The 13,695-nt window shown below is 44.0% G+C and overlaps 2 protein-coding genes across 2 annotated transcripts in view; one reads left to right on the top strand and one right to left on the bottom strand.

Moving 5' to 3' along the window:
- LOC142582486 (sodium-coupled monocarboxylate transporter 1-like) overlaps window positions 1-9,945 on the top strand; it is a 93,300-nt gene extending 83,355 nt beyond the window's left edge. Inside the window, exons 15-19 of the mRNA XM_075692270.1 lie at window positions 668-754; window positions 2,893-3,053; window positions 4,383-4,480; window positions 5,416-5,546; window positions 6,223-9,945. Coding sequence (XP_075548385.1) covers window positions 668-754; window positions 2,893-3,053; window positions 4,383-4,480; window positions 5,416-5,546; window positions 6,223-6,333 — 588 coding nt within the window. The 3' untranslated portion in view covers window positions 6,334-9,945. The remainder of the gene's footprint in view (window positions 1-667; window positions 755-2,892; window positions 3,054-4,382; window positions 4,481-5,415; window positions 5,547-6,222) is intronic.
- Window positions 1-13,695, bottom strand: part of LOC142582487 (isatin hydrolase-like) — a 233,887-nt gene that overhangs the window by 142,135 nt on the left and 78,057 nt on the right. The gene's annotated exons all lie outside the window — the stretch shown is intronic.

The following is a 13,695-nucleotide window of genomic DNA, read 5'->3' as shown; positions in this document are numbered from 1 at the left end:
CGTAGGGCAACATGCGTTAACATACTTTACTTCACCTCAGCATCGAATGACAGCACATTTCATAACAATGTACGGTTAGTAATAGTGACATTGAAACAATATAATTAAATAGCAATCGTAAACAGCGTATTCAACGTCGTATTCATTTGCTAAAACTAGAAACTGAGCCGCACTAATTGGACAAAAGAGACAGACATGAAATACCACGCACGACGTCACTTCATAGTTCGTATATGAAGTACTTCATACTTCGTAATTCATGTCCGTCTTCTCCTTTTAGCACTGCTCAGTCTCCCAGCGTATGTCAGACCAAATAGCACTGATTTCTGCCTTTATACAATTTGTTAAGTGTCACATAATTATCATAAATATTTTTATCCACCTGTAATGGGAGATAACCGCCGAGTTACTATGGCCGAACATCTAGATAAAAGCACAGCCCTTCTCAAATATGGGAAGGGTTGAACGAATGGTACCAGGGAGGTTGATGCAGTGGAGACCGTAACGCGGCTCCACAGCCATGCCAGCGTAGGCTTAACTCGCATAGTGTACTTTTGTTTATCTACCATTCTACATTTGCATATACACCCTTCACATACGTCATTTGCGTCGATGTGTACTACAGTGCAAGACCGTATGTGAAAGTGAGTCCCGCTTTTGTTCCCAGGCAACTTTCGTCACGACTGGGTGCTTCGTAGGCGCTTCCGGAGGCATATTCTTCCTCGGTCTCTTATTTCCGTGGTCCGAAAGCGGGGTGAGTATTTTGGCTTTGAGCGACCAACGATTTGCGATTTCATTTCCTATTCTTTCACAGTGTGCGATGTAACTAACCATAACTGAATGGACGCGCATTGCAGAAATTCGAGACCTGGGGCGCGTTCGTCCTATAAGTGCCTAAATATCTCGCAATTCAATGACAATTAACGTTGTAATCCAGGCAGGAATAAGTTCCACATGTCTGTTCTTTATTGGCAAACCCTAAATGCCCTTTCCGGGCGTTACATAAGGAAATTATAGTAAACGAAAAGAAACTGTCCGCAAGCTAACAGTAAAACTACCAAAGCAAATGTATATGTAAGCGAACATACGTGTATACAAATCAAGAAGTAATTAAAGGCACTAGACACGGGAATTAGAACAGGATTATCAACCGATGTTAAAAAGCTATTCAACATTTCAGCATAAGGTATTCAGCTTTTGAACAAATGTGTCACAGTTTATTTCGGAGACATCATCTTGTGGCAAGTTATTGCGATGACGAACGGCAGGAATTGGTGGTCGGGATTATTTGCCCTGACAAGTAACCCTTGTCGAAACGAAAACTTTAGCCTGTGACAGCCCTTGTTTTAGCACTGTTGATCAGCGTTATTTTATGTGAAATATAACGGCAGAATTCCGACGAAAGCCGTAGCAGTTGTGGCAATTACTCATCCTTCAAGGACTTCTCAGCCCTATCTCGAGTATACAAAACCTATACCTCACAACATGGCCTTACCTACTTCGTTGCAGTGAAAAACATGAGCAAACATACATTAATGGCTTATAGTTCAGTAGGTGCGTGGCACTATAACGTACAGCCATTTGCTTTGCATATCGGTTATGACCTTGGAGTAACTTGTCTCGCGTTCCGCATGACTTCTTTCAAGGAGTATAAAGCAACAAAGACGCAACCGACGAGAAAAAGCACTATCGCTGTGAAATTGCCGGCGACACCAACAAGAAAGCACGCATTGCCGAGACCGTTGCCGAATCGGATGCGCAGCTTCCCAAGACGGCGTCACAGTCACGCTCGCTAAGCGTGGTTGAATGATACTGCAAGTGCGTGAATCACGCGGTAGAAAAAAAAATAATTCGAAGGATGCGGCTGCGAAACTAGGCATACGCGGCTAATTGTGAAAGGGTCGACTATGCGCATGTTTTCGGGATGCAAAAAAAAAAAAAAGAGAGAGAGAGAGAGAGAGAGAACGGCATGACGGTTACAGGCCATTGGTTATTTCTCAGTAGCTGATTCTCCTATTTGAATATACGCATTTTATTTAAACAAAAAAGGGAAAGAAAGCACATTTGTTCGGATCTGCGCTTCCTTTATTTTTAACTCCACAAAGGTGGCGCCGTGAAGCGTTCGCATATACAGACGGATACCATATAAACCGGTAATAACTGAAACCAATACTTCGTCCTACATTCAGCGCGTCGATTTCACTGCACGCAATGCTCGCGATGTATTCACGGCCTAACTGCATTTCATGCACAGCCGGCGTCCAGTAGGACACGCACTGAATGGATTTCGGCTGCGGTTTCTGCGCGGGCATACCGCAATACGAAGTTAACTTGCCGATGCTGCTAAGAAGTGGCACCCGAATCAGGACGCTCGCATTGTGCATACGACGATTGCTCGAACATACCCACTGTCGAAAACGGAGGAGCAAGAACGTCTGTACGAAGTATACGCCGCTGCTGACACTTTTACGCCGGCAGATAAGCAGGGCACAGTCACTCATTGCAGTTCGTATTAGTTTTTCGCGCGGTCGTCGAGCGCCGACGGAGTGTCATGACGTAACCAGCATAACGCTGCCTCTTTCTACTTCTCCTGTATCTTCTCCTGTAGCATAGAGTATATGAGCAATACGTATACATCTGGTGAAAACCCTCTACCGGCATTGCAGTGTATGGTGTCAGCGGCTACAGACAAGAAAGTTGGCCTTAGAAGAGGGCGCCCACGTCTGAGCCTTAGCATTCGTTAGTGCGTTCGCTTGGCGGGATGCTCATGGAGACACCATTGGGCAAATATGAGCACGACGTTGTGCTCTGTACTGTGCATGACCGTGTTTGTTCGCACTGTATCTAGCTGATAGGCACTGGCACTCTTTCATTTATTTTCTTTTTCTGCAGACCGTTATCATGTCCATGTTAACGGGCATGGCGTTGTCCTTCTGGGTGGCCATCGGCGGCATGGTCTACCCTCGGCAGCCTGTGATCGCGCGCACCACGGTTGAAGCCTGCACCTTCAACTACACGCTCAAAGTGCCCCCTCAGCGAACATACCAGTCCGGGTGAGATGTGCTGATAGGCACGATAGACGCACAGACGATATTCGCACTGCTTGTAACAACCAATGTGCTATAGTTGCTGACTTTATTAAAATTTTTACATCCTTCTGTAATTAGGGCAACCTGCGTGTATGTTCTGTTATTACTTGCTCATTGTGTGCCTTGCTTTACTTTCGTCCTAGTGGCCATGTCATCTTGCTGTTTCTTTCTTCTTTACTTCCCTTCTCCTTACTTCAACCTCCTTTTCTATCCCCTCCTTCCTAAAGAGCAGGTAGGGTTTGTGCCCCTCTCGGTGGCAGTTGCAAGCCTGCTTCTTCCCTATTTCCTTCTCTCGTTGTTTATGTGTGTTTTAATACAAAATAATAATAGTTTAGTAGCGATAACACGAACTTGAAAGAGTGGAGAAGTCGCGCGTATCCGATTTTTTGTATTTGTTTACTTATTGGTCAACAATAGTAGCGTTGTTGTTTTTAGGAGTGAATACTGTCAGTGCCCTTGGTGAACATATTCTTCCTCGGTACAAAATTTCCTTTCGTGATTTCAATGGCGTGAGTTGTAATTTCTCATATATCAGCGCACTTACAGGCTTTTGAAGGACTATTTTGGATTACATTGCACAGAGAGAGAGAGAGAGAGAGAGAAAGGCAAAGGGAAGACAGGGAGGTTAACCAGTGATTATCTTCGGATGGCTACCCTGTACTGGGGGAGGGGCCAGGGGATGCCCAATGACAGAAAACAAGATCTTTGGAAACTGGCGTACGCGAACATCAGCGCGATCCGCTATGAAGGCGCTGCTGCAGTACTTAAAAGACACGTACGGGACTTTCTCACAAATTGTGACTGTACACTGTGTGACGTATAGGATTGTACGGTGACACTGCGTAACACTAGGGACGCCTCTGCGGGCTGCGTGACAGTGCCCGCAGAAACAGTTCGTGTGTACACTGTACAGTATAGCCAAGTGCGCACGTATGACCAACCGAAGAAACTTCAGAACGTGCCGTCGTGTTGCTGTTTTCCTTTCTATTGTTCTTCACAAACGTTTGCAAAAAGTGCTGTATTGCTGGAATGCTCTCGTGTTCTCTCTTGTTCTCCCCTTTTAAACATTGAATAGTTTATTGTTTGCGAACAAGCTGGACACAATTGTGTCCGATATTCTCAATTTCATCCGAATATGTATCCGAATATATAAATCTAGACAGACTAACCTACTGAAAACTGCGCAAAACGTGATGTGCCGTTTACCGTACCAAGTGTGTTTGCTCGTCAGACACGCGAGCACTCTACGCTCACTAATATGTAAATCATGTTTCGCTTGTTCCTTGTTTTCAGTGGCCTATATGACCTGTACCACGTGTCGTACATGTGGATCCCAGCAATCAGCTTCCTCTCCACAATCTTCGTAGCTGTATTTGTCACGCTTATTCGTGGTGAGTACCAATGTCATTGCAATGTCTTCCATTGGTGCGACTTGCGATGAAAATGTCAAATCACAGGAAATTGGCCTTCAAAACAAGTACAGCTTATGCTTGCGAAGCTACGTCATGCCGCGTTCACCATATATATGTATGTATTTACCCAGTACTGAAGCTCGTAGCGATTTTTCCCAATATGTACGAATTTTTGCCCTTTCGTCGCCTCCCCTTTGCGTTCCTCAATACAATGTCGAATATGTTTACATTTCTTTCTTTTTACGTATTCATGTTTTTGACAGATTGTCAAAAAGTGACAGGCGATATCTGAGATTTTAACTGGCCTGGTCTCCCAGGCCAGTTAAGCAGAGTAAGAAGCATTCATATTCATCTGGTGGTGTCTTTCTTTCGTTGTCATTTTGTCTGTTAAGATAACAGAGCGGGATCAAGAGAAACGTTGACACAGGACGCTAGGTTTCTACTTCTGCGTTGAGAAAACGTCACCGTTAGTTAATCACTGGACTGTTTGTTTGAACGGTTAATTCGTGGGATTTACAGTCCCACACAACAGCTAACTGGCTATGAGAGGCCGTAGGAAAAGGCTCCATATTTTATTTTTTTAATTGCCCAGAATTTTTTTTTTATCTGCGCCCAAAATGCAGTGCACGATCGGACGGAGTTCAGTTGCTGCCTTCCACCTCGATCGGAATGCGGCCGCCGCAGCCGAGACTGCACCCGTGAACTCGCGCTCAGAAGCAAAGCGGCATGGTCAGCGCAAGGGTAGAGAAATGCGACCCGCACTGGATCAACTTGTTCTGGCTCACCTATGTTAGAATGCTGTTACTGAGAATACCTCTACTAAAGACAGCTAATGTACCTTGTTTAAAGGACCACGACCATATCTGCACACTAGCTGGAAAAAAAAGCGACTGTCGTTTCATGTTCCCATACAGGTACAAAGAACTCCGCTTATGTAGATCCAAACCTGTTAGCGCCGGGAATTAGGGAGTTCTACATGAGGACGAGGACCAAGCAGGAACAACAGTGCACCAAGGAACAAAAATGCGTGCCCGCGAAGGCTGAGGTAAGTGAGTGACGCCTTGACAATGCTAAAATAACCAGGACGCCCAAAGCAATCAACGGAACATAAAAACAATTTATATTTCGGCCATACTACTGATTTAGAAGAGCAGCAACATATGACGCCCTAATGCACGAGTACTTTGCGTAAACCTAGTCGGTCACAGCTAATGAGTCATAGCGAAGTCGTTTGATCGCTCCATACGGTAAAGTGCGCGTAGCTAACAAATTTACGGCACGCTGATTGAAGCAAGATGCTAAAGCAGCGCCTCTCGTAGCTGAAGCAGCCGGTGGTGCCAGTGCTGCTCCCCGGATGTCGCCATAATGCGCTCTGGACCTTACGCGCGAGCACCCCACGAAATCTTTGCAGCGCGTGCGTTTAATCGCACGCGCAACAGTCGAGAGAGGAAATTCTTCCTCTCCCCAATAGAAATGTCCAGAAGCCGTCGCTGGAGGCACTCCATCGTTGCAGCGAAGTAACGAGAGAGCGACAGAGATGTGGAGAGAAGAAAGTTAAATATATTTCAGGCGCCAGATCCAACCTTAGCTAAGTTTAACGTCCTACCACACTGAATAAGTAAATGAAAAAATACGGCACCTTACTCTGTAATTATGTTAGCTGCAGCAGAGTCGATACTGGTCACTATATTTGCATACACATGCCCCATTTCTTCTTTCAGGACAAGACCGCCGAGAAACCGGAAAAACTCCGCGAGATCGTCGGCTACACCAACGGTCACGTGAACTATGCTATGACCAATGACGACGGCGCGGAACACACGGCCATGTAGGCGTCGAAAAGACTGTGATATTTAAGGCTGACGAACTGTTTACGTCGTTTGTGCATACCTCGGTTTATCTGCCTCGAATTGTAAATGTACATAGCACTCTCGCAAAATATGTTGCACGCCTTGCAGTGGAGTCGGTACACAAAGAAAGAAATGATTCGGGGCTGTCGTTTTCAGGCAACGACCAAATACTGTAGGAGGCATCTGGCAACACTATAGGCGCATTGTCTCGCTTTACGATCTTTTACTCAGCCTCCTTTCGGGGATCGCTGTATACTGTGAGAAACGAGAATACTTCCAGGTTTTTGCTGCACGTTTCCGACCTAGCTCGAAGGAGATCTTACTGCCGTTTTTTTCTCTTCACTGCACAACATCATCTCAAAAGTACCTATTCGTGCAGCGTTGAGATACACCGAACGCTTCCTGTCACTTTCCGTCATAAAATTGTCATGTTTTCCTTCTCAGTACTCAGTGTGACTGGGATACTTTTGGCACAATGAAACTGCCACGAGACCTAGCCAGCTACTCTTTCGAAGCGAGCAAATCTGAATATTCTGCTCAAGTACAGAAGCTCACGGTTTTTAATAAAGGCGCGAAACTGGAGACAAATAATTTTCTATAGAACGTCAGCGCACGAACTAAGGTATAGTGTCGAGACATTCGAAAAACTTAAGGATTGCAAATATCCTCTTAAGTGCGCTGAAGCAGTTGCAATCTTCATATGTTGGTCATCCATCCATTGTGCAAGCTGATTGCACTGCCAAGTCCAAGTTCGGTCTCATTTTTCTTCCTTTTCTACGGCCCTCATCAGAAGCCACAGCACGCAAGAAATTTCATATGCGCTTTCGTGATTGGTTTTTACTTTTTTCATTTTTCTGTTTCACTGTGTCGTTAATCGAGGATGCTATTGCCAGCTCTAGCCTTCACGCGAACTAGCTCTGTAGACGAACTCTGTAGATGGCATATGAATAGGGTCCATATATATTGCAAGGACAAAAGCGATCCCCAATTTTTGGAAGTACTATCGCTCGAATCTTTCTTTTTTTTTCTAAATCTCGAGTCCGCTCCCTTAAACAGCCAGGGTCAGCCGTGTGCCCATCAGCTGTATGCCCAAAGAGATGCGATTCACAGACGAACGTAACGACTGGATATGGCTGCCCCTCAACTATTTATTCACTGTTGGTGCGACATTTGACAGCTTATTGAACTTACATGCATTCACCTCACCAAGCACAGAAGCTGTCTCATTCACAGGTGATTGCGCTTTGCGACAGGTTTCATTACCAAGCGCAATCCATCTGTATAAAGGTCACGACTAACTTATGATTATTTACTAGTCATTGCGCTTGCAGGAGGGCATTTACCAAATAATACTGCAGTCAAATGCTACACCAAATAGCTTCGAAATGGCAAAATTAAATAGGGCAGGACAGTACTCAACTAAATGACGTGCGGCTACGTTAATATTAGTTTTTTTTTCATGCTGTTCATTCCTATTTGTACTCCATTAAACCAGCATCAAGAGAATGCTATCGGCATGAAAAAAGAAGTTAACCGTTTGAGAACTAGTGAAAAAGATACAAGTTACAAGAGCATTTGTGAGTGAAGGCCAGGACATTTCGCAATGTTTCTCTCTTTCTTTCCGTCTTATTTTATTTCCTTTGCACTCTCTATTTAATGCATTATAGTCACTTGCATATCTCGATCCCTGATGCCAGGATCTCGCACATTCTGTCTTTTAAAATTTTGTTTTAGCTGCCTACTTTCTTATTAAAAAAATAGCTGAGTTTTTTTTTTTGCGTTTATTATGTTCATGTATTCCGGACACCTGTATCTACCATACTTGACTACTACATGGCATGCGAAAATTGTAGGATATATCGTAACGTGATTCATTCGCGGTACTCCGCCTAGTGATTAGAGTGTGTGTGTACTAATACCAAACAGTGATCGTGAAAACGTCATCTTACAGTAGGAACAGCGAACTTTATTTTAGCAACGAAAGAAGATTTAAGCAAGCGCATAGTGAGAGACATTACTGTTTTTGGAGGAACTCCAAACACAAAAATAGGTAGTTGAGATGTCGAAAGAAGGTAATCTTTTTGCAATACCGGAAAAAAAGAATTTTTATCGGCTCGATAATTCAGAAAATAAACAAGAGTGAAAGCAGGGTAGTGACGCCGCCTTCAAGTTCCCGCACTATAGCTCACTGCGACACCATGTCATTTGTCGGGGGACTAGATTGCACCACTCTAACGAAGCCAAAAAGTGAACTTAGCATGTTTCGAAAGGTTTTGCGGCACCACAACGACATAAACGCACATACAAAAATTATGGAATTCATGACGTCACGCCAAGTTACTGGTGCTGTGATTTTTGGCGCGAAATTTAAAAAAAGAAAAAGGGAATTTGTCCTTCATTCTCTTTTCTTGTAATCAACCTCGTGCCTCTAAATTAACGGAAATAATGATTTAAAAGAATATTTCATCGGTCTAAACTGATTAGTGTTTTTTTTTCTCACACTACTGTCCAAAGTGAGCTTGCATGCTGAGCTGGGAGAATCACAAAACAAGTGCACTGTTTGGGCAACGCTACTCAAAGTTCAATCATATTTTGTCAAGCTGCTGTTTGCTTTTTTAAGAGACTTTCAGCGTGAGTTTTATTATGATACTCTCAGTTACACTCGATATTCATGCCTTATTATATAGGACCTCATTTTTGGCTTGGGCAACCGAAAGTTCTTACGATGGCATATTATACGACCTCTTTAACTGTTGTAGTAGATCTTCAATGCAAGCTCAAGCGAGACATCTGTTGCGGACCAAAAATGAGTGTTTTAACTGGTGCTCAATGCAAATGTAGCCACAGCGCGTCCAGTATTGAGTCGATGTATATAGTATAATAAAGAGGCACGGAATATAAAATATATTATTTAGTGCCCCTTGAATGTTGTTAGGAAGATATTGTTGTTTTATAACGTACCTTTCATACTGTTCGGATGCTTTCTCTATATAGTAGCACCGAATCTAGTAGAACTAGGAAAGGTGACAATCCACGTTGTTGGTCAATTACTGTTGATAATGTTGTTTTGCGATTCTGCCGTTGCTTGTGCTGAATTGAAAGTGCTAGAGCACTCTTGCAGGCCGGCCTCGACGAACCACTCGAACTTCGCCCACATCGCACCGTTCGTACATCGCGCACTATCAATAAATAATCACTTTTTGTATATACGTTATTTCTAAGCTGAAGAAAAAAAATAAAGTGTTCAGCAGCGTTTTAGTGTTGGTCGTTCTTATTCATGGAACAACTACGTGTGTAACAGTTAACGTTCTTGTTTTCCCGAAATAGAACATCAATCAACTTCAAGGAATAAGCCACGAAGTGATCGAACTGTGGTGCCCGAGCCACAAGGTGTCTATGATAGGTAGAAGAATATATGACCGCAATAAAAGCGTATTCATCTTTGCGAATAATGTTGATTGTGATTTTTTTTCGTCGCAATTGATGAAGGAACAGAGCTAGAGTTTGCATGCTAGAATGTTGTAAATTACAGATCATGAACTTTCAGAAGTTCTAAATGCTCCTACCCACTGCAGAGGCTTAGAGGCTGTCGAGTTGTGCTGATAAACACGAGGTCGTATTTTGGTTTCCCGGCCGCATTTCGGCGGGGGAGAAATTAAAAATAAATAAATAAATAGGTAAGTAAGCGTTCGTGTACTTAAGATTTAGGTCTCCAGGTGATCAGAATTAATCCGGTGTATCTCATAATCAGATCGCGGTTCCGGCACGTAAAATTCTACAATTTATTATTATTTCTTTCAACGAAATGCTCCTTTACCGCACGGAGAATGTGCGATGCCAACGATGGACTTCACATAAATGTTCCTATCAGAAAAGCGTCAGTGAGCGTACGCCTCCTTTCTTTTCTTTGTCACAGAGACACTCAAGTGAAAAGCATTCTACGGTTTTTCACTGCAGTCAGGTAATTAACTAAGCGGTTGCGACACTAAACAATCTTTACGTCCCTCCCTCCTCTCCCCGCCATATGCCTGCATTTATAGCAGTGCCCTCAAGACTTTCATTAGAACTGTTCACAGGGCAACTGCCACCCAGACGCGATATCGGCCATATTACTAAAGAAAGAGGCGACCCATTCAAAATAGCGTTTGCTAACGAAAACCTTCTTGAATTCGGTCCCAGTTCCACAAGGCCACTCTGCAAGCAAACATCTATGACATTCTACAAAATTTTAATGACAGGCATTCGAATGACAGGTTCGACTACACGGTCTTCAGAGAGCACTGCTCGCTCACGCAGCGCTCTCTGAAGTCTATGCGGTCGAACGTTCATGCAAAACGACAATGAAACTGTATCACACATCCAAAGACGTTGATAGCCTTATTCCGCCTTTTTGACGCTATACAGCGTGTCCCAGCTGCCATGCACCAAGATCTTTAAGTATGCAGATGCCACACAGCTGGACAGAACCAAGGTAATGTTGTCTGCCGTCGCTTGGAGATACTCAGATCATTTTCTGCATTTCGCCTAGTTACATAATTAGTATTCATTAATATCTTCCTTAACTAATCAACTTCCCAAATATTATAATCATATGAAAAGTGTCAATGAGAAAATTGTAGAGCGACATGAAAAACTCCCGATACAGATTTCTGTTGCTAAACAAATGTTCCATAAAAGTGTTTTTCCGAGCTTGAAAGAAGCCCGCGTATACGCGCAAAGTGCCTCGAGCGGCCAGTCGCGCGACAATCTAGCGTGTATTCGCGGGCTTCTTTCACGCTCGGAAAAACAATTTTATGGAACTCGTATTGAGCAACAGAAAGTTGTATGTCGTGGCGCGTAGCATCGCGTTATTGTGTGAATTTTTCTCAAATTTTTCTTCTTTCAACTTTTATTCCCTTTACCCCTTTCCCTAGCACAGGGTAGCCAGCCAGTACTTACACTGGCTAACCTCCCTGTCTTTCCTCCCTTGTTGTCTCTCTCGCTCTCTGTATCGGGAGTTTTTCATGATGCTCTGCAATTTTCTCATTGACACTTTTCATCCAATTATAATACTTGGGAAGTTGATTAATAAACGAAGTCTAATTCTGTAACTAGACGGAATGCAAAAAGTTCTCCAAGCGTATCTCCAAAGAGTATCTCCAAGCGACGGCAAGCAAAGTTACCTTGGTTCTGTCCAGCTACGTGGCATCTGCATAACTTAAAATCTTGGTGCATGATAGCTGGGACACCCTGTATATAGGAGAGTGCTTATCATAACGATAAAGACTCGAGCCCGAATTCACAAAGATTTTCGCTCGTGAGAGAGAGAGAGCGCTGCCCTGCACCGGCGAAAGAGGATGAGGGATCAATAGTAATTCGTGAGTGCTGTTTGTCGATGGGTGGCTGCCTTCGCTAATAATATGCACGCCATTGAGATTGGCTTGCGTCTTTCGTGTAAGAACTTTTCTTTAGGATACTGGCCTGTCCAATTTTTTGAACGTGCGTCGACGCTCCGCAGGGTGTGCCCGAAACGACTAGCGTAATTTGCCATAGTACATATGCGTACGATAGATTTAAAGCTTGCAGAGCGTCTATCTGGATATAACGACGAGCTTCGCCCGCACCCGTATACGGATTTGAGGCCAAATTCACGAAGATTCTCGTTCGTAGGTGTTCTTTTTCCATTAGCCAGCCGCCGTCTATAGTATGTGCAACGTAAGGATGGGCGGGAATTTGCCCTTACGAACAATTCTAGCGTGCTTTTTTGTGGTTGTGGGCACGGTTGTCACCGCAACAGACCATGTGACTCATAGGCAAGGGAATCGGAGAGAGAAAAGTGAAGATTCTAGCAAGCACAAACGCAAACTGCCAGCTGCCAGGCACCTAAACTACGCTCTGAATCTTGATCAAATGCGCTGCGCACGCCTCCCATAAGGACGAAATGGAACTATTGACTCCGTGATCGGCGCTTTAAGCTACGCGCGGGCATGACCAGGAAGAGGGCCGAAAATGAGGTCGTTACGCCGCGTACGAAATCTCGGAGACCACGTTTTAACTGGCTTCGTGCTATCCTTTCGCGCTTCTGCGCCAGGCGGCGGCACAGCCACGCCTTCGAAAACAGGTGTTCGGAGTCCGATTTCACAACGGTTCTTTGCCCCTGCAAGAACGGTTTGCCATGGCCACCGCGGTCATGGCTGCTTACATCGCTGGTCGCGTCCTTGCCATCAGTAGTGGTGGGCGCTTGTTACACCCTAATCTCGAAATGTGAGTTCCTGGCTTTTAATGCGTTAGGTCTCAGTGAAAAAAGTATGTGTGTATGAAGCGTGAGAAGCCGACCACGTGATATATATATATATATATATATATATATATATATATATATATATATATATATATATATATAAAACGAGAGAGACAGAGAGAGAGAGACAGAAATTATCTTGTATAACACTCTCGCCTCCCTCCCTCCCCGATCGGTCTGCAACGCAGCAGGTTGACAGGTTGGCTGGTTGATACTCAAATTTCATCACTTCGAAATTTTGAATGACCTTCCTACCATTATATTTGTTTTCTCTCCATGGCGGGTGAGAAGGAGCAGTTGACACCATTGCAAGGTGTCTATGTATCCCTCATTTACGCACTTTTCAAGTATACAAAAAATATAAAAATGAACAACATGCTAACAACTCCCGAAGCGTTGTCTTTTAGCAAATGCCCCTCGTTTAATGTCACAGTAGAACTGAGTCTTAAGAAAATCAAGCGATCTGATATAATCACCGTACTTCCTTAACCAAAAATATGGCAGGATAATTTCTTGGGAGAAACGTGGACCCCGGTGTATTTTGCTGGGTTCCGGAAGAAACGTCCTTGAAAAAAAAAGCCCCGGTAAGTATGTCCCAACTTGCAATGCGGGAACAAACGTCCCCAGATGAGTGCCCTGAAATGCTGCTGTAACGTCCCGCCTTCAATCCCCCCATTCTTTATTTCTCATTGCAAAAAAATCCCTGTAAAGACTGCAGTTTGCAGAAGGCAAATGCTCAAAAAAGATATGTACATATTATTTGCACGGCGCAAAAGACGAGCAGAAGACGAGCAGAAGACGAGAACAAAGACGGGGCGCAATAATGACAAACCAACTCGCCCGACCTTCAATCATATCTACATGTGTTTCATGTCAGATACAATGTCAGATACAATGCGTATGTCCGATACAATGTCATCCAACTGTCACAAGAGCCTGAAACAACATACAGGGGGTGGCAGTTCAGTGCCTGTGCATTGCATCTGGAGGCAGCAGTTTGATGGTCGCGTATGCAGCGCTCGCTAGTGTACGGATTAGCAGGCGTGCAGTAACAGTGAGCAGTG

Source organism: Dermacentor variabilis, chromosome 5, assembly GCF_050947875.1.
Source record: "Dermacentor variabilis isolate Ectoservices chromosome 5, ASM5094787v1, whole genome shotgun sequence".
Lineage (NCBI taxonomy): Eukaryota > Metazoa > Arthropoda > Arachnida > Ixodida > Ixodidae > Dermacentor > Dermacentor variabilis.
This window is presented reverse-complemented; position numbering and strand designations above follow the sequence as displayed.